Raw genomic sequence first — 21,843 nt, 5'->3', positions numbered from 1 at the left:
TTTAATATTTATTTTCTTATTTTCTTTTTTTTTAATAACTCAACCATTTGTAGACATCTCTTGCTTTTTATTTCAACAATAATTTAATGAGAAAATTCTCCCATACACTCCAATTCAGCTCGTGGTGAATGTGTCATGGCACAATCATGGAGGGTGCAGATCTTTCCAAGCCTTCTTCATAAAAGACATCTTCTCCAAAGGAACCTAAGAGCTTTGCAACATCCAGATTTTAGCCAGCAGTGTAGCATTTTAATATTGTGTAGTTGCATTGTATATTTGCACTTTAAAGCACAGTAGTTGAATGTAAGGGCAAGACTGTAAGAGCAGTTCTATTGCCTCCAAAAAATTGTGGGGATGGAACAATTTCATATGATACTGCTATGGTAATGATCTAAGGATACCCCAGATTGGAGTTTGGTAGGGTGATGAGATTGCATAAGATGTTGTTGGCCTTTCCTCTCCTAAGAAGAGCCCAGATTACATTTATTAATTTCATTCCTAAAGAGGTATTCTGTTTAGAAATCTCTTAGGTCCTCCAGTATGGATCTACAGTCACGTCCAGCAAAAACTGACCACACAGTGGCACTATCACAAATAATCAAAACAGCAAAAGTCAAAACCTCAAATGAGGAGGGCCAACTGTATACTCATATTAGACAAGAATTTAATGGTAGTGAATTTGACTGAGTGAGCATCCTGAAAAAGGAAGACTTATACACAGACTCCACATACAAAAGATTCATAAAACAAATGAAAGCAAAGAAAGAAAATGCAGCAATGTCATTTATTGGATTTTTTTCAGGTGATACATGAACAAATCAGCAAGTCTAACACAGGTTGAAATGTTCTGTGCCTCTAAAAAAATAAAAAATAAAGAATACCAGTGTGTGCCTTAAAATCTATCAAAAACAATAATAGAGTTCCAACAGTCCTCTCAGAGTAATCTTGTCTGCACAAAATTGCCTCTAATTAAAGCAACACATCCCGAAACGCTTTTTTCCTTCCATATAGTAAAAGACAATTACTACTGCAATGCCATTAGATTGATTTGGTAAGAGGCAATAATGGGAAGAAAATAATTCTAGGCACAATTTATTAGAAAGCCTTTCCTCCATTCAATACTTTCATATCTGTTGGACCGTGCCTGTGATAATTCTATCAAAGCTATCCTCTAGCAAAAGGGAGAAGCGGGGAAGACTCACATGGAAGAAACCGTGAACCAAATCAGTTTTCCTCTAGGTTTTGCTTATTATTTGCATGAGAAACACTGGCGCCCTCTCCACACTTGACCCTCCCCACTTCACCCCACTATATCAACTGTATGAATAAGACACTTGGCTTAATTTGGCACTTTGCTTAATTATTTTTTAAAAAAATATTTGGAAGAATGTAACAAAATCCCACTGACTGTTAACAAGAATTCAAGCTTGTTCCAAAATGATAAATGCACATTTCCTGTGTTATGATCAACTGCTACTTTCATAGTTTTGTCAGGTCAAATACTGATTTCAGTGTCTGGTCTGACAGAAACAACCCAAAATAACACATTTTCAGGTAAGTAAAAAGACAGAAGCTGCCTGGAAAGCATCCAACTGGATCTATGTTTTAGGATCTCTTAGATTTTTTTTTAAAAGGCTTACTATGGAACAGGTATTTGAACAGACCACTAAATCTGGACAACAGTCTTCCTATAAAGTTAACACAATGAATACTGATATGCTTCTTTGACACTACTAAATTTTAAATGAAGTGTGATATTCTGCACCATGACTGGGGAACATGTGACTTTCCAAACATATCTGGATTTCAACTTTTATTATCCCTCACCACCGACTGTGCTAGTTATGACTGATGAGAACACTTTCTAGAGGGTCCCAGATTTCCCATGCATCCTCTATGCATTTAAGAGAACACTAATGCATACAATTTACCCAATAAAGAAGAAAAAAAGCTGGACGGTTATTGACCGTTTAAGCGGAGTAGGAGTAGGAATCTGACCAAGTTTGGCTCACTAAAACCTGTAAACGTCATGTATTTTTTATTGCATGAAACAGCATTCAAACAGAAGGCTTCTCCACATTATACATGTGTGCACAGCCTAATGCAAGCTCCACATGATTTATCTAAACCTATACCATCTCAATGGGCAAGTAAGAGATGCAATGTTTGAAGGCTTTCCCCATATCATGCATAAAATTAACACGCTACAGCCAGGCCTATTAGAGCACCCTTTCTTTAGCAAGAGAGTTCTCTGGGTGCAGGAAGTTGGTTATGAGAGATGCCTTCAAACATTTCATTCTCCATCTGTTGTCTCACAGCAATAGGAATATATATATCACGTACGGCTTTTGTTAGTCTGTTTCTGCTCTCAATTTCATGCACTGATGCACAGGAGAAAGAGAGGGAAGGACAGAAACAGCTATGCTTAATCCTAACTTCAAATATAGCTGGGAAACTAAGATGGGTCACTTGCTGACATGCATCTGAAAAGTATTCCAGCGCTGGACCAGTTTCCTTTTCACAAGTTCTTCACGTATCTGCGAAAGAGGTAGGATTATTCTGCATTTCTCTGCCTCTCTCTTCCACAGAGATTTGAGAAATTGAGAACCTTTGCAGAATACTGGGCTGCAGTGCTTTCCTTGCTGTAACAAAGTGGCCTGGGGATGGTGCTTCGCTATGGTGCTACCCATGTGCTGTTTCCTACTTACTGCCTTGCAGTTTTCTCTGCTGTTCTTGCCCCTAGAAGGCTTTGTGTTACAACTATATTTCTTTCCCGCAAGATAGTGGAGTTTTTTAGTACCACTTTCTGGGAAATGAAAAAGTCAAGAATGGTTTTTATATTGTTTGTCAGTTAACACTATGTCTTTCTTTTCTTTATTTGATTGCTCAAAACTCTGGGCCATCTAACATTCTCCCTGTGCATCCCCTTCACACTGGATTAAATCTGAATTTAAGGAAATTGGAATCTCCTCCTGCTCAAGCTACAACTCTCATTCTCCCACTCATATCCATCACTCATTTAGTCCAATTTCAAAAATACTATTGCAATTATCAAAAAGAACGATCAGGAGAAAATAATAGTGTAAAGTGTTGGGGTTTGAAACTACACCTGACCTAGTGGTGTGAAGTGAAGGTAAGAATTGAAATCCCAAAAGTGTAGGTAGGCTCTTGGTGCCTAACATCAATTGTGTGCCTTCATTCAAGCCCACATGTCAAAGCAGTCTGACAGCTACTGTGTCTACACTAAGCGGTTATAGCATTGGATGACACCTTAACTTCCATGGCACCACAATGTGGAGTCTTGGGATTTATAGTTTGTCTAGTGTAGTAGTTCTCAACCTGTGGGTGCCCAGGTGTTTTGGCCTACAACCCCCAGAAATCCCAGTCAGTTTACCAGCTGTTAAGATTTCTTGGAGTTGAAGGACAAAACATCTGGGGACCCACAGATTGAGAACCACTGATTTAGTGCTTGTGATTTGCTACTAAGGGCTTCCTGAGCTCTCCCCCAAACGGAAGAACTACCAGTTGACAAATCCAATTATTTAGCAGACAAAGTGGTATCAAAGTACTGCTTCTTGTTAATATAGAGACACTTAAGAATGTCTGAAAACAAGCCAGAGCTTAGAATAATTAAATAAAGACAGAAAGTTCTTTTGACAAATAAAAAAAAACCTTAGGCACCTTTTTGCATTTAACAAACAGGAGCTCTAGAAAGGCCCAAAGGGATGATGCCACAACATTGTCCTTATGAGGAAAAGGAGCAGGGAGATTGCAAAGCAGTGAGGAATATCTCTTGGACTGCAAAAATTAAGGTGATCTGAACACAAAGGCAGAAAGAGAGAAAGAAAAAGAAAAAAGAGGGAGAGAACTCAGTCCCATTATGGTTAGGTAAGCATTGAAGTCTCACGATCTTGCTCTCAGGAAATTTGTCAAGATTTTCTCATTCCTTCTTAGTCTTCAGTATCTTATTTCTTCTCACTTTTCTCAGCGACAAACAGTCAGCAACAAATAAATCAGAAAATTCAGCATAGTATTTCTTGGCACTGATAACTCCTCGGCAGCACAGCTGCAGAATGACAGCCAGGCAGAATGGCTGCCGCAAGTGTGCAATTGTCAGTAGATTTAATTACAGGCACATAAGAGCGTACAGGGATTCCCCCTCCCCCCATGAAAACGAACAAAAAAACCCTACAGACAACACAAAGAAATCCCCCACTAAAATGGGAAACATGCTGTTCTTTGGAGGGAAAAATATTACATTCTTGCTTTTCTTTTCAAGTATTAATCAATATTATAGAAAAGAGGCAACATGTTCCTTTCACTCCGTGTCAAGGAAACATGCTAAGATTTACGCTATCAGTGATCTTCAAGGGTAAAAACCCATCCCTTTTCCCTTAGATCAATCCTAAATATACATCTAATTGTCTTGATTAGATTTCAATCTTTTACTTCTGTTTTTGCACGCTGTACACACATTATTAAAAACATTTAACCTGGGATTTGCATATCAAGATTTAAAAGGCCTCTCTACTACTGCAGTACCCGTGTGAGATGATGCAGATACCATTTACAGCAGCCTGTTATCTTCCTTTTTTTTTTTCTATTGTCAGAACCGTGTTGCCTGCAACTCTATTTATGGCTTATTTCAGAATTTTGCTTGGGCTACAGTTCGCCTCCTTTAGCAGTTGCCTGCAATCAGAGAGTGCTTCTTCAGGCAAATATCTACAGAACTTCTCAAGAGTCATCTGATAGAACGCCTTCTCTTTTTCCAGCGACTGGATCAAGCTCTTCATTTTGTTCTCTCTTGCCAAAGCATCTTCCAGGTGTGATTCCATAGTCTGGATTTTAGCATGAGCCACCTGTCGAGAAAGAGCAAAAGGATGAGCCTGTGAATATCTCAGTATGAGGAACAGATGGTGCCCTTTGGGTTATCTCAAGCCCAGCTCTCAGGAAACTGAGATTGCTATTTGCTTTTAAAGCATCCCATTTTGACATTCTAGCATTTACACTTTTAAGCTTCATTAGGCATTGTGGAGGGCCATCCTGAATCAGAAGAAAGGGGTTAACTGTGTGGCTTTCCATATAAATATCTTTTAAAATCTACCAGCATAAATAAATTTAAATGTTCTGTATAAATTTCTTACCTTGTCCTCGTTCTCATGGAAAACAGAGCATTTCCTCATTACATGCTGGTTAAAAAAATACAGACCAGTCCCTCCTGTCTAGTTTATTAAAAAGAACTTCTGTATAAACACAGCACTTGCTTATTGTGAAACTGGAATTTCAACCCAGATATCCTAAACCCATCTACTTTTACTTAGGACCTCATCAGACGAAGTGTGACCTCCGTTTCTACAGATTTAATAGATGGAATCCCACAGATCCCATCAAACGACACATAACCCATTATGTGGATTGCCTGTGGGACTCCATTTCCACAGCATGCAAAAAAAATGAATGGATTTTAAAGACAGGCATGATTAGACTCCACTCATATCCCTGTGCTTAGAACCACTTGGAAATTGGTATTTTTTCCATGAGATGAAAAATGGTGCATATATGTTTCAGGTCCAGCCTATCTTCAAGACCGCATCTCTTTCTATGAACCAGCAACAGCATTAAGATCTACCGTGGAGGCCCTCCTCTCAGTCTCGCCTCCATCTCAAGTGTGATTGAGAGAGGGCCTTCTTGGTAGTGGCCCCCATCTTTGGAACCTATGGCATGAGCACTCCATGGGTAACAGAATGGGGGGAGACAATAGCCACTTGTGTGATGAGGAATGAAGTGCATGGTTTAACTAGAAATGGGGAGAGAAGCGTCTTTAAAGAACTGCTTTTAAAGAACAGAGCTGTTAGGGGAAACTACCATAATATAAAGCAGAGCATCCAAAAACAAACAGGATACAAAAGTTGAGTATTCAGCTCACAGCTAGCAAAGTGTGAAGTGCCGTGTGATGTGGCTTAAAGAATTCAGAGCTTAGGAGGCAAACATGTAGAGTCCAATCTTTAAAAACCACAAAAGGTTTATTTACAATAATAGCCAATAACTGCATATTTTAATAGTAAAGAACTGGGCCTGAGCTTCTCTGACACCCTCTCTTCTAAGGTTTCAAAGAAAGAGAAAAAACACTAGTCACTACATTTCTCTGATACACAAGCAAAGAGAGATCTCAAAGCACATAGCACATACTCTCCATACTAAAAGTGTAAGAAGGCAGAAGTCAGATTCAAAAAGCTTGCAGTAGAAAAGTTTCTATTTCAAACAACCAATCAGAATGAGTGCAGAAAGAGAGAGAGGAGAGAAGAAATTGATGCATTCCCAACTGTCATACAGGAGACATGGGGGAAGGGAAACCCTTAGTCTATACTAAATTAACTAACTGCTCCTTGTTGAGGATTTGAGACTTGGGCAGTGTGGGGTTGAATCCCATCAGGAACAAGGCAGGAAGAAGACACCACCCCCCTTTCCCGGAGTGTGATTAGGTCCTTATACAGATAATTACAAAAATGCATCCTAGGTCATAGTGGCACGCCATTAGAAAACAATAATGTTCATGAGAGGTGTAAGCATGCAGCAGCAGTCAACACATGAAGTCCAAAACAATGCAGTGCAAGGGCGCTTTCACACCATAAAATTGTAGCACTTTGATTTCACTGGCCTCGTCTCATCCTTTTCACCAGAATGCTCTAGTAATCCCCCAAATTACAAATCCCAGGATTCCATACGAGAGTAGCATCAAAAGGACATAACTGCAAAAACAAAAGGACCCCAGAAAGAGCTATGTCATGTTATTCTCTCAATGTTATCACCTATCTGCCGGCTCCCTAGCTACACACAGTGATATCTTTCATGACTGGTATGTGCTGGAATTTATTCAGTGTGCCCAACTTTAAAGACTGTGAAAACCAAACCGCACATTGAGCAAAAGACTGTGCATTTCCTAAGCTTAAAAAAAATCAAAAGAGAGGCTGGGCAAGGAGATGCAATCTGGAAGAAGGATCTGTTCAGTGGAAATAGCCAATCATTCCCCTATAATCATCTCTCTGCATTCTCAGATAAGTATGCTTAGAGAAAAAGATAAGGTACTGTCAGGAATGGCTGAAGTAGCTAACCTGCTCCAGGCATTCTCCCTTGCTGTGTTTTAGTCACAGATCTTTTCCCAAAATCGATGTTGATTTTTAGTGGTGTACCTGTAGTTTTTCCAGGAGGTCCATATTCTGTCTCTTCAGCTGATTGTTTGCCCTTTCAAGTTTCTCTGGCACCTCTCCCTCATCACATGGATTTATGTTTTCTTGTAGTTCATCCTGCAGGACATGATACTCCACCTCATAGGCATGAAGCTGTTTGGAAATATCCATCTCAAATACCTGCCAAGTAAGAAAAATTACAGCCCAGCATGAGGAAACTAGGTTCTAATAAATTTGAGTGACTACATACATGAACTCTGAATCTGAGACAAAGGGCCTTTCTACACAGCACCTAAAATGCAGAAGTTACTGGGTTAAAAGGGGGAGGAGAATACATGATGCTAGAAGTAAATCTGCACTGATTCACAACAACGGACGAAAAACACAAGTTAAAAAGGTCCCCTTTTATCCCAATTCCGGCCGGACAATGTGCCTATTGGCAAAACTGTATATCCCTGCACTCAAGGAAAACACATGATTTCCTTCCCTCCCCCTATGGAGACTGCTCTAGCATACGTCTGCTTTTAGAAAGCCCAAAACAGCTGATCTGCTGATTGGCTGTGAAATGCACACACCGCTGCTTCAAAGGAAGCACGAATAAAGAGAAATTTGAACTCTCTGAAACTCTTTATTTTAAATTTTATAATATTAAACAGAGCTTGAATAAACAATTGAGGGAAAAGAGAAATCCGGCAGAAGTTTTTTTAAATTCCTCTCATTATGTGCTGAACCTCATATGTGTAAGTGCAAATCTGCTTATATTTATATTAAGATATTTGCATGTACATGTATATAGTCCAGCGCATAACGGAGTGATTAACAAAAGCCCCTTCCATCGCATGTTCCCTGTCCATCCTCCATCTTGTTCCGATATAGAGGCAGCCTGTGAGGACAATGGGGGCCCCAATTCTGGGACTGACAGGTCTGTGTGGGGACCTGCAATCAAGTCCTGGGATTTTTAACCCCCATTTAAAACCCCAATTTTCGTAATGTCTGGAAGCATCCAGAGTAGCATCTCTTCCTGAGTCAAGAGAATAGAACACGTTTCCAAGAAAAAGCCAAAAGGAGTTACCCAGCCAAAAACACAAACCTTAGGGAATCAGCCACATATGAATTTCATGGGAGACTATAAGTCAGAATATGAGAACTGGACTGATCTATCTGGAAAAACACAACTCTTGTGCAGCTCAATAGACTTACCGTGTACAAAAGAATAATAAGCTATAGAATAACAAAAAAATTCTTGATCTCTTTTCTCTGTATTGTATAATTAAATAAATGAATTTCAGTCAGTCAATCAGTAGCCTTTATTTCAGTCAACAAACTATTGGCTAAAGAATAAATGGATCTACTGCAAACATATTACAACATAATCCTTACAATAACCATGCATTTAAGGTACTATCACAGATGGATGAAGGTCAAGCCTGAGTAGGAAATGGATTGTTTCATGCAACCTAGGCCCCCCCCATCTACGCCGCCATATTATTTCTTTATTTATTTACCATATTTATACCCCATCTTTCCTAACCCCAAAGGGGACTCAAAGCAGCTTTACACAAAGGCAACTGTTCAATGCCTTAAAAACAACATACAATTAAAATAAACATATAAATTAAGATTAAAATAAATACACATTAAAACAGTTAAAAACATTACATTCATTATTAAAACCATGCTTCTGAAACCAGATTAACTGTATTGGACTGGATTATATAGCAGTGGAGGCTCATATAATCCAGTTTAAAGCAGTTAATCTGCATTCTGAAACTGGATTATATGGCAGTGTAGATCCAGCCCTAATGAATTCACAGAAGAAGTGTGATTCAAACTGGAGATTCTGATTCACATTTCAAAGTCTTCAACCAGAAATTAAGTGCCAGCTGAAATACTGCTGCTGGGGAAAGTACATTACCTGTGTCATAATCTTCTCCATCTGGGGCTTTGTCATGTCTGGGAGAGTATTTTTAAGAAACTCAACAATGCTTTCAAAAGTCTCACACATCATGATAGCTTCCTCTTGGCTACTAAGCAGACTTAGTGCCACTTTAAAGATAACTTCTGTTCCCTGAAGAAAAATAATATCTACAACATGGAAAGAGAGGTGGGAAAGGGAATAGATTAGATAATCAATTCATTGGAAGATATAGTTCATATAGCAATATAAGTGGATCAAGCTGAAGGATCCGGGAGACAAAAACATATACATTTTTTCTTAGTACCATTATCTATTGGATTCCATAATTGGATAGGAACAAATTTATCTCTGGGAGAAAAAAAAATATTCATAAAACAGATATAAACAAATAAAGCAAAGATAACCATTTCACATTCCTGTCAATTTATACTTGATCAAATTAAAATTAATACTAACCCTTGCCCTAATTATATGGAAAAAGAAAAATGAGAGAAAAACCGTATTCTGATCTGCTCAATCCCCAGACATTATTAACTATTCCTCATTACATGACTATATACAGGGTGAGGTAGCATAACTTCCTTTTTTAAAATGTGCACCATTCAGTGGGTTGAAGACGTAGCGGAGCACTAGTGGTCTTGTTCGAGAGGCGGAAGTATAAAGTATTGTCCTGACACAGTTCAGTTGCCATAATGCGTTGGAACAGTGAGGAGCGTGCTTTTGCCGTTGAGGCCTACTTTTCGAGCGAATTTGGAGTGGCCGGCCCGCTCTCCAGATCTGGCCCCTTGTGAATTTTTTCTATGGGTTTCTTTGAAATCCCGGGTTTATGTGAACCGTCCAAGAACCCTACAAGATTTGAAGACCAACATCCAGAAAGAAATTGCCAAGATAATGCCTGCTATGCTGGCAAGAGTCATGACAAAGGCCAGAAATCGGTTTACTCAGTGTATGGAGAATGGGGGACGTCACCTACCTAATTTGATCTTCAAAACTACATAAAACAAAACTTTAGGTATGCGCCTACATTATAAAAAAATATTCTGATTCACGCAGTGGGTTTTATTAAGTTTTGAAAAAAGGAAGTTATGCTGCCTCACCCTGTATATTGTTTTCAAAAAATCTTACCAAACACTCTGGCAACAAAACCCAATGGAAACTGTGAAGCAAATAAAGTAAGAAACCAAGGTGCAGCATAAAGGCTGGGGCTGATTTCATTCTCCTCCAGATGGTTATAGAGATCTCTGTGATAGTCATGAAGTAGTCTTGACAGCTGGTACATCTGGATCTATTTTGAAACATACAAAAGAGGTTAAAAAGTCCCAAAATGGTTCTAATAGGTTCTTGCTACTTATCAGACATCTCCGGCCCATCCCCTGTTCGGATATACTACTTATATCAAGACATAGTTTTCTAAGATCTACAGAGACACTTTCTGGAACACCTCAGCAAGCGAGAGTCCAAAAGTGGAGGGCAAAAACCCAGAACCTCAATCAATGGCTGATACCAAATGAGAGACTCCCCCTTGAGCACACAGAAAACTGGGCAACTTGGAAGGTGCTGAACAGACTGCACCACAAGATGCAGAGCCAACCTTAAAAAATGGGACTACAAAGTGGAGTCCACGACATGCGAGTGTGGAGAACAGCAAACCACAGACCATCTATTACAATGCAACCTGAGCCCTGCCACATGCACAATGGAGGACCTTCTTATAGCAACACCAGAAACACTCCGAGTGGCTGGCTACTGGTCAAAAGACATTTAATAGAATGCCAAGTTTTTATTTATTGTATGCCATGTGCATCTTCATTTTGCATAATGGTTGCTTCCTTTTATAATCTTCTGTTCTGTCTCTCTCAACTTCAGCACTTCAGCCTTCTCCTTTTATAACAGATACAAAAGCCCTTGCTTACAGGAAATATCTGTAAAAAAGACCTTCCGCTCAATATTTAGTCTTGAATTGATTACAGTTCCAGCCACAGACCCTTAATCTCCTCAGAGAATAAATGGGAGGCAGGGAAGTATTGATTAGCTGCCAATTTTTATGACATTGTTAATGCAGGTTTACACTTAAGAGAGAAGATTGATTTAAATCTGGAAATCGGTTGACAGAACAGCACCTCATTCCTTGCAATGTGCCTTTTGATTGTGCTTTTCCTGCATGGCAGGGGGTTGAACTGGATGGCCCATGTGGTCTCGTTTAACTCTATGCTTCTATGTATATTTTGGAAGCAAATCACTTCTTGGGATCCAATTGACCTAACAGGGTGTAATTTCCATGTTTGATGCCAGCGACAGCTGAACTCTGTGGCACTTCTTGGTTAAGAGAAGGGCCCTGTACCTGGAACACACCTCCCATGTATCTTTCACACATGACTCAAGAATCATAAAGAACTTCTAGCTACATTCCTCTCTTACATATACACATAAATATACAGCTCTCTCTATTTTCTTCTAAGGTCCCTTCTACACAGCTATATAAAATCCACATTATCTTATTTATTTATTTATTTATGGTATTTATATCCCTCCTTTCTCAGCCCGAAGGTGACTCAAGGCGGCTTACAGTTGGCAGCAATTCAATGCCCCAGCAGACATAAAAGTTTAAAAACATTTAGCATATAATATAAAACCATACAAAAACAATTAAAAACATAAATTATCAGCGTCTTCTTACTAGATTATATGGCAGTGTAGACTAAGATAATCCAGTTCAAATCAGATAATGTGGATTTTCTGCTTTGATAATCTGGATTATCTGGCAGTGTGGAAGGGGCCTACGTGGCTTTAGGAGCGTTTTTCCTGGATTTAACAGCAGTGTGAGATGGAAGAGCAATTTGCATCAGGATCAGTGTGGAGAAGGAGAATGTTACATCTTCCTATCCCATGAACTACAGTTCTTATACAAATGAAAACCACTTCCCCTATATGCTTGCTATTGTTATAGTAAAAGTAAAGGTAAAGGTTTCCCCTGGCATTAAGTCCAATCATGTCTGACTCTGGGGGTGGTGCTCATCTCCATTTCTAAGCTGAAGAACCGACATTGTCCATAGACACCTCCAAGGTCATGTGGCCGGCATAACTGCATGGAGTGCTGTTACCTTCCCGCCGGAGCAGTACCTATTGACCTACTCACATTTGCATGTTTTCAAACTGCTAGACTGGCAGAAGCTGGGGCTAACAGCTCACCCTACTCCCCGTATTCGAAGCACAGACCTTTTGGTCAGCAAGTTCAGCAGCTCTGCGGTTTAGCCCACTGTGTCAACGGAGGGGGGGGTGTGTGTCCTATGCTCGATTTTGCATCATGTGTCATAGAAACCTCTCGCCCCAATATCACCACCAATCTTTCAGGGTCATGTAGATATTCTTCCCTATATTCTATGAAACTACCAATTACCGCAGCCTTTGAACTAGACCTCTCATTCAGCCACTCCAATTGCCAATTTGCTTCTCACAAGGTCTTCTTTGTGTTTTTAATGCAGTTGACTTAGCAAGCTAAGTTCAATAACAGCAAAGTGTACGCTGAGCACTGAAGCAGTCAATAGCAGAGTCGCTTGCTCTACTGAGAATGTAGAAAAGAGAACCAAGCCAAGGTGATTCTGAGCAGGACCACAAAGATAAGAGGGATGTAGTCCTGAATGTGGCTGGTAGCATTTGATAGAGAGAGGACAAATGAAACAGAACCAGCTGGCCATCTAAATTCAACTCATAAACCACAAAGCATGTTATGCAATGCTGTCTCATAGCCTGGAAAACACTGCCATTTCCAAACTGAAATGATATTTTGGCTTACTTGCAGTGACATCATGTCAGGCCGATACTGCTTCCGGAAGCCAAGGTCGTACATGAGAAATTTGAGCATTTCAAAGGCTTGCTCTTCACTCATGTGGAGAAGAAGCACTCCAGCCACAAAGCTGATGCCTTGGCAGTAACCCACCTCCTTGTCCAGCAAGGAGTACGCTTTCAGGAGGTTGAAGAGTGACAGCTGTCCGGCTCCTAACTGAGCAGAAAAGTAGGGGTGTGTTGGGAAGGTCCTTCCTGGAGTCAAAACAGGAAGGGAAGAAATGGGTTGCCAGGAGGTATTTACAGAAAGGCTGAGCATACATAAAACATAAAACAGCAGCAATACTATAGTATAGGCTAATGTAAGCAATCAAAACTTGATATGTAAAGACTAGGGCTGGTCAATTCGTTTCGTTAATTCGTAATTCGTTAAAAAATTAGTTAATTTTTGAATTACGAAACAATTACAATACATTTTTTTTAACCTGGAAGTATTTTTAAATATCGAAACGGCAGGCGCCAAAAAATTTTGTATTTCCGTCCATTTCGGAAATACGTAAGATGGCCGCCTGCCGATGCTTGCTGAGAGGGGCGAGCGAGAGGGGCGAGCGAGCGGCGAGCGAGAGGGGCGAGTGAGCGGCGAGCGAGAGAGGCGGAAGCACTCTCTCCTGACATTTCACCCACATCTATGGCAGGCATCCTCAGAGGTTGTGAGGTCTGTTGGAAACTAGGCAAGTGGGGTTGATATATCTGTGGAATAATGTTCAGGGTGGGAGGAAGAACTCTTGTCTGCTGGAGGCAAGCGTGAATGTTGCAGCTGGCCAGCTTGATGAGCATCGAATGGCCTTGCAGCTTCATGGTCTGGCTGCTTCCTGCCTGAATGTTGCAATTGGCCAGCTTGCTTAGCATTGCCTATTAATAATAATAGCGAGCAGCGAGCGAGAGGGGCGAGCGAGTGGCGAGCGAGAGGGGCGAGTGAGCGGCGAGCGAGAGGGGCGGAAGCACTCTCTCCTGACATTTCACCCACATCTATGGCAGGCATCATTCCTCAGAGGTTGTGAGGTCTGTTGGAAACTAGGCAAGTGGGGTTGATATATCTGTGGAATAATGTTCAGGGTGGGAGGAAGAACTCTTGTCTGCTGGAGCGAGAGGGGCGAGCGAGAGGGCCCGCCAGAGTGAGTGCCTGCCTTCCCTCCTTAATAATAATTAATAATAATTAATCCCTATTCTACTAAATTAATAATTAAATTTAAAAAATATTTTAAAAATATTGAAAAAAAAAGGGCGCCATCTTTACAAAATGTTTTGTAAATATTTACGAAATTTCGTAAATACCGAAACTTTTTTTTGGGAAAGTTTTGTAATTATTTTAAATATCGAAACAAAAAAAAACCCCAATTACAAATCGATTTTAGAAACAAATTTTTGCGTTGTTACCCAGGCCTAGTAAAGACCATTATTTGTTTTTGATAATTAAATTATCAGTGTAACATTACTTCGGCAGATTGTCAATCAATTCAGTATTTTTTCTTTTTTAAATTGATATTTTTATTCAGAAAAAAAATGTAAAACAAAATCTGCAAACAGACATAAAAAGCAAGAATACAATCCATGAGACAAAATACCATATATACTCGAGTATAAGCCGAGTTTTTCAGCCCTTTTTTTAGGCTGAAAAAGCCTCCCTTAGCTTATACTCAAGTGAAGGTTATTTATTATTTTACTGTTGTTGTTGTTATTATTATTATTACTTTTATTATTTTACTCTATTTATTATTATTATTATTATTATTACATTTACATTGTTTTATTCTATTATTATTATTTTATTACACATTATTTTACTCTATTGTTACTCTATTTTACTCCATTATTTTACTCTTTTATTATTTTTATTACATTTATTATTTTACTCTTTTTATTATTATTGGAAGGATATGAAAGAAAATTTCCATTGAAGAAGGTTAGAATAATGGTTTACACAGAATTGGACAGTCTTATTTTAAATTACAGATTTATGTAAATATTCAAATACATTTAACCTACTGATGCCTCAATTTTATTGGTACCTATTTCTATTTTGAAATTTACCAGAAACTGCTGCATTTCCCACCTTTGGTTTAAACTCGAGTCAATACGTTTTTCCAGGTTTTTTTTGTAGTAAAATTAAATGACTTGGCTTATATTTGGGTCAGCTTATACTCGAGCATATACTGTATATGGCAGTGTTGAAGGGCCAGGGCTAGATCAAGAGACTGACCAAGCAGGAAAAAAATCTGATACAAACAGGAGGAAGAATGCTACCATGCTTCCTAGTAAACACTGGGTAATAAAAGAATTAAAAAAATCCCAATTTCTGTAGCTTCCTGCACTATGACATTCTTGTAAGGAACAGAAAAATAAAACCAACCAAAACAACATTCCTTTTCTCAGTGGAAAACAGGATACTCATTACCAGAAGCAATTTCCTGATGCAAAATAATAGACAGCCATGAAAGAATTACTTTAAATATGCCACAATAACACAGACAGCAAAACAGATTCACAAAGATCGGCAGAAGGCACCAAAAGTAACTTTTTTTATGGGCGTATACTGGCTTGGGACTCTGGGAGTTGCAGTTGAAAAAATATTTTTTCTAATACTTCTCAGGCATTTTAAAGAAAGTCAGCATGAAAGGTAACCGTTTCTTCCCGAAGCAAAGCAAATCTTTGTTGTGCCATAGTTTTCAAAATAAGCTATGACAGAAGTTACCTAGATCTACAAGGATAGCATGTTGCTGAGCTGTCAGTTGTTTGAGAAGTTCTTTGTAAGAGATGTCAGGGGGCTGCTGTTTATTTGGCAGACGATGTCTTACTCGATGCTGCACAGCAAGAAATTGCCAAATTTCACCCCGGCGGCCTTTTGGTACACCTGAATAAATTAAGAAATTGGTGGGAGAGGAGAGAAAGAGAAACAACAAATTATAATAATGCTTTATTTGTATTCTGCCCTATCTCAGGGCAGATTCCAGCATATATTGACATAAGGCAAATATTCAGTGCCTCGAAACAATAAAACACAGATACACAGATAAATATAGGTTGCTTACCTGTAACCGTATTTCTTTGAGTGTCAATCTGTGAAATTCGCACCTATGGGTTTTCCTGTGCGCCTGCGCAGCAATCCGGAACATTCTATCAAATTAAATCAATTTTTAATGATTATTTTAAGAATATATGTAAGCCCCGCCCATCCCCCGCCCCCCCAGTATATATGCCGCCAAATGTGGCTTGACCGGTAGTTCCCCAGCGCTAAACAGCAGCCAGGTTAGAGGCATGACAAGTGGGGAGGACGGGCGGGTTGTGCGAATTTCACAGATTGACACTCAAAGAAATACGGTTACAGGTAAGCAACCTATATTTCCTTGTCGTGTCATCTGTGAAATGCGCACCTATGGGTGACTTAGCAAGCTACTGGCCTGGAGGCGGGTCATGCCACACAGGAAAAGAGAACAGCTCTGCCAAAGGCGGCGTCCTTTTTCGCTTGTATGTCCAACTTGTAGTGAGAAGGAAAAATAGATGGTGTAGACCAGGTAGCTGCTTTGCAGATCTGTTAACGAGACACTCATCGCCAAAATGCCTGGGAGGTGGACACAGAGTAGGTTGAATGGGCCACCAGGTGAGTAGGTGGATCTTTGCCTGTCAATTGGTAGGCTAGGCGGAATGTTGAGACAGTCCAAGGGGCTGACCCCTGAGAGGTAACAGGGTAGCCTAATTTGTCTTTCCTGTATTTTAAAAAGAGCTTAGGGGATTTTCTATATGTAGATGTCCTATGGAAATAAAAGGAGAGAGCTCTTTTGACATCTAAGGCGTGAAGGGCAGTTTCTAGGGGAGATGATGGGTTAAGAAAACAAGGCTGGGAGAGTTATGTCTTGTGACATATGAAAAAAGGAGACTACTTTCGGGAGAAAGGTAACATCGGTACGGAGAACAACTTTGTCCTCGTGAAACCTAATATAAGGTGGGTCAGACCGGAGGCTGTAAGCTCGCTAACCCTTCTGGTGGAAGTGACGGCCGCCAGGAATGCTGTCTTCCACGAAAGGTGAGAATGTGATTGGAGGCCATGGGTTCAAAAGGTGGTTTTGATAGTTGTGACAAACTTAATTACAGACTCCACTGGGGGGAGGGAAAGGAGGTAGGAGGGTGGATGTTTTTATAACCTTTGAGAAACAATTGAATTAAGTGGTTTTGGAAAAGGGACGGTAAACCCAATTTCCTTCTAAATGATGAGATGGCTGATAGGTAACATTTTAGAGAGGAGAGTGAGGAGCACTTATCAGAGAGGTGGACTAGAAAATCTAATATCATGGGTATTGGGCCTGTATTTGGGTCATGCCCTGCTGTTTCTGTGAATGGCTTGAAGAGGGACCATTTATAGTTATAGGACTTTTTGGTTGCTGGTTTGTGGGCAGCGAGGAGTATACGTGATACTTCCTCTGATTGGTTTAACGCGGTCTAATCATCCACGCCGTCAGGCGGAGGGATTGGAGGTCTGGGTGAAGTACCAGTCCGTTCTCTACAGTGAGAAGGTCCGGAGTTGGTTTGAAGTGGAGAAACTCCCTGTTGGAGATTTGGAGGAGTGGTGCAAACCAGTGTTGCCGGGGCCACCAAGGGGTGATTAGCATGCAATCCGAGTTGTCCTGGATTATTTTGGTTATGATTGGGGATAGGGGGGGGGGGGGAGGTAGAGTAGACCTGGAGTCCAGTGGAATAGGAAGATGTCTCCGAGATAGCCTGGGGGTGCATGGGGGCGGAGTCTTGTGCAGTAAAAGGGCAGTGATTGTTTAGTGGTGATGTAAAGAGATCTATTTTGGGTTTGCCCCATTGAGTGTGATGGTTTGAATTGTTTGGGGTGGAGGTGCCACTTGTGATTGTTTTTGGATGATCTGCTCAGGGAGTCTGGTAGTGTATTGTCCTGTCCTGGGAGGTGAATGGCCATGAGAAGGACATTTCTCTGAATGCACCATTCTCATAAGCGTGTCGAAATGCAGAGTAGTGTTTGTGAGCGTGTTCCCTCTTGTTTGTTGATATAATATTTGACCACAGTGTTGTCGGTTACAATTTGGACCATGCGGTTGGATATAATGCGGGTGAAAGCATGAAGAGCTTCTCCACCGCCATCAGGTGGAGGGTATTGATGTGGAAAATGGCGGTCCTGAGGGGACCAATGGACACTGACTTTGAAGTCCTTGAGTGAGTTGGAAGCCTGAGTTGGAAGCGTCTGTTGTGAGGGACATAGAAGGACGGGGTTGGATGAATGGCATCCCCGATTGAACATTGTATTCTTTTGTCCACCATGATAGGGACTGGAGGACACTGTGTGGGGAGTGTAGGACCCGGGACTGGGGGTCGCGGAGAGGATCAAATGTTTTGGGACCTCATCCAAAAAGGGGTGTATGGAGTGACGTTGGTAGTAAAAGACATGTGACCAAGGATAGACTGGATGGCCCAAGCGGAGGAGCTTGGGAGCGTAAGAGGTTGAAGATGGCTCATTGTAGGTTGGAGAGGCAGTCTTCTGGGGAGAAGGCTCTCTGCATCCTGGAGTCTATGACAGCTCGTATGAATTGGATGTGTTGTGTTGGGCAGAGAAGAGATTTTTCTTGGTTTATGACCAGGCCAAGGTCCTTGTGATAAGCGAAATGGAAGAGAATTGAATGGAAAATTGTTATGTTGAACTGTAAAAGTTAGGAATCTGAAGTGTGATTGTCTATTTGTGATGCGAAAGTAAGCATCCTTGAAATGCACCGTTGGTAGGCAAGACTCCTCTGGATTGAAGGGGAGTATGTTGGGAAGTGACCATGCGGAATTTACGTGGTGTTTCCCAAGGTCGAAAATGGGACGTAGTCCTCCATCTCTTTTGTCTACTAGAAAGTAGCGAGAGAAGAAACAAGAGGTGGCTTCATATGATGGTATGGGGAAAATAGCTCCTTTGTGAAGTAGAGAGTTAATTTCTTTCCAGATGGTATGGAAAGGTTGGGTGAGGAAGATGTTTCCTACAGGGGTGTAGGTATCAAATTGTATAGCATATCCCCTGTCAATTATGTCCAGGACCCAGGTGTCTGTAGTAATAGTCTGTCAAGCCGGTAGGAAGTAATGTAGTCTGTCTAAATATGTAAGTGGTTGAGTTGGAGTGGGGAAGGGGGGTGGTTAACGTTATAGTAAAAATGAAGTTATTGTTGTTAGTGGGTCTGATACCACGATACTGACCTCTGGAGGGAAGAAGAGGTCGTGTCAAAGTTGTAGAGGGGGCATATGGTGTTTGCCGTCCTCTATAGAAGGAAGTGTTGAAAGGTCTGTTGTAGTATTGGGGACGGTAATAATAAGAGCCCCAGCGTTGGCGTTGGTAGGTGTATGGCTGCTGGTCATACTTGTAGACTATTTGTTTCATCTTGTGTTAGTGTTGTAGTTGTGAGTCAGTTTCAGGATTAAAGAGTCCTGCTTCATCCATTAGGAAGTCTCCAATAAGTGTGTATTGAGATAGGGAAAAAATAGCAGCTCGAAACCAGGCATGGCGACGAAGGGCCACTGAGCCTGCTATGAGTTTGACTGAGGTGTTAGCTGTGTGCTTTGCAAGGTCTTTTGAAGGACAGATAACAGGAGAGCTTCCTGTTAAAGGCTTTAGCCAAAGGTTGTTCAGATGGAGAGAGTAAGTCTAGATAAGGAGAGGTTTTGTTTCATAGAAAAGTTTATAGACATTCATATAGGCTCTATAATGGGCTATGCATGCAAAAAGGCATGTTGGGGAATAAATATTTTTATTTATTTGTTTATTTGCCATGGAGTGCTATTTTTTATTTTTATTTTCTTTTTCTTTATTAGAAGGGAAAGTCTGGTTTTTTTGTATAGGCTTTACAATAAAATACAATAAAAATTATTATTATTTTTAATTTAAATTTTATTTCATTATTATTATTATTGTTCCTTTAGGAGTTGCTGGAACCATAGGCACAGCAGCTCCTGTCTTTTTTTAAAAAAAAATTTTTTTTTGAGAAGATAGGGCAAGGTGGGCAACACAGTGGATGTGGGGGTTTCTTGCTCAACAGAGGAGAGACATGAGTCTGCAATTGTATCTGATGGTTCTAGTGCAGAAAGGTTGAGGGCTCTGGCAAGTCTTATTAGGAGGGCTGAGAATTTATGAAATCCTCTTAACTGTTGCGGAGAGGGGTCAGGATCTGGGAGGGGATCCTGAATAAATGGCTGAGGTTCTGGTTCAGTTTGTTCTTCTGGAGGATGAGAGAGTGTGGCAGGAGGAGGTGTATGTGGGGGCTGTGGGTATTTATCCGGTGGATGAGCATTGAAGCCTTTGTTGTGATATATAGTGATCAGGGGAGGGAGAATGAGCCCTCTTGGGAGGAGGGATGGGGGAAGTTTTAAACAGAAGCTGGATGGCCATCTGTCAGGGGTGATTTGAATGTAATATTACATTTGAATGTAATATTCCTGCTTCTTGGCAGGGGGTTGAACTGGATGGCCCATGAGGTCCCTTCCAACTCTTTGATTCTATGATTCTATGGGGGATGGTTTGGCAAAGAAGAGGGAGAGCAATAGCGGTGCCGGGAGGGCTGTGCTGATGAAATGGGATGGATGGAGGGAGGAGTCTCCCGCGGTACCGGGGACTCTGGCAAGTCTGGGAAAAGCGGTGGGGAGGGCTGAGAGGCAGGAAGAGGAGGGGGGGAAATGGAGGGATCGGCTGTAGGTTGAGTTTCTAGCTCAAGATGAGGAGCCAAGAGTTCAAGGGGGAGGAGGGGGGAGGGATCCTCCATTTGGAGGATAGTTGGGGGAGGCTCCTGTAACTGGAGTATGGAACCGGGAAACTGGGGCATCAGTTCCAGTGCAGGGGGACTCAAGGGCTGAGTGCCAGTGAGTTGCCGTCCCTTTTTTGATTTATTTGCTTTTTCCTTTGATTTAGCAGACCTCACGGTTCCAGTGCAGGGGGACTCAAGGGCTGAGTGCCAGTGAGTTGCCATCCCTTTTTTGATTTATTTGCTTTTTCCTTTGATTTAGCACACCTCATGGTTTGTTTGAGGGGTTTTTTTTCTCTCTCTCTCTCTCTCTCTCTCTCTCTTTCTTTCTTTCTTCCAGCGGCTGGCTCCGCTAGGGAAGCACTTGCCGTAGTTTAGTCACGCCTATCCCCAACACGTGGGGAGGGAGGCTGAAAAGGCTCTTGCAAAGGGGAGGACTGGGTGAGGAAGGGAGCCGTTTGCAGCAGCAAAGCACATTCATACAGGAGGGCTTTAGCAGAGTCTCTCCCAAATTTTGAGTCTCTCCCAAACAAAGGAGGCATTTAGTATGCCTATCAGCCTTCGGGAGATTAGCTCCACAGGCTGAGCAGTTTCTTTCTTTCTTTTCTTTTCTTTTAAATAAAATAAAGGGAAGATATCCTAGCCTGAAAAGAGTCGTCAGCCGGTCCGTGGTCGGAGTGGAGAAGGTAGGCAATCGAGGAAGAAGAATCCAATAGGTCAAATAAGTCAGAGAAGAAGTTCATAGATGCTGCAAGTTTAGCGCGGAAAAAGGAACTACCGGTCAAGCCACATTTGGCGGCATATATACTGGGGGGGCGGGGGATGGGCGGGGCTTACATATATTCTTAAAATAATCATTAAAAATTGATTTAATTTGATAGAATGTTCCGGATTGCTGCGCAGGCGCACAGGAAAACCCATAGGTGCGCATTTCACAGATGACACGACAAGGAAAGGTAAAGGCTCTGGGGGCTGGTGCTCATCTCCATTTCTAAGTTGAAGAGCCTTCGTTGTCTGTATATACCTCCTAGATCATGTGGCTGGCATGACTGCATGGAGCGCCATTTACCTTCCCGCCGAGGCGGTATCTATTGATCTACTCACGTTTCCATGTTTTCGAACTGCTAGATTGGCAGGAGCTGGGGCTAAGAGTGGGAGCTCAGCCTATCCCGCA

The 21,843-nt window shown here is 41.2% G+C and overlaps 1 protein-coding gene across 5 annotated transcripts in view; it reads right to left on the bottom strand.

The window, feature by feature from the left end:
• Positions 1-770: 770 nt before the first annotated feature.
• The window catches only part of TBC1D4 (TBC1 domain family member 4), a 130,874-nt gene continuing 109,801 nt past the window's right edge, over positions 771-21,843 (bottom strand). For all 5 annotated transcript variants that reach the window (XM_060769421.2, XM_060769422.2, XM_060769423.2 and 2 more), the window contains 6 exons: positions 15,641-15,799; positions 12,899-13,143; positions 10,231-10,390; positions 9,103-9,272; positions 7,191-7,367; positions 771-4,859 (listed from right to left, as the gene is read on the bottom strand). In XM_060769421.2, the coding sequence (XP_060625404.2) occupies positions 4,641-4,859; positions 7,191-7,367; positions 9,103-9,272; positions 10,231-10,390; positions 12,899-13,143; positions 15,641-15,799 (1,130 nt within the window). In that variant the 3' untranslated portion in view covers positions 771-4,640. The remainder of the gene's footprint in view (positions 4,860-7,190; positions 7,368-9,102; positions 9,273-10,230; positions 10,391-12,898; positions 13,144-15,640; positions 15,800-21,843) is intronic.

Source organism: Anolis sagrei, chromosome 3 (genome assembly GCF_037176765.1).
Source record: "Anolis sagrei isolate rAnoSag1 chromosome 3, rAnoSag1.mat, whole genome shotgun sequence".
Classification (NCBI taxonomy): domain Eukaryota; kingdom Metazoa; phylum Chordata; class Lepidosauria; order Squamata; family Dactyloidae; genus Anolis; species Anolis sagrei.
Note: the sequence above shows the minus strand (reverse complement) of the source record. Positions and strands in the feature narration are given on the sequence as shown.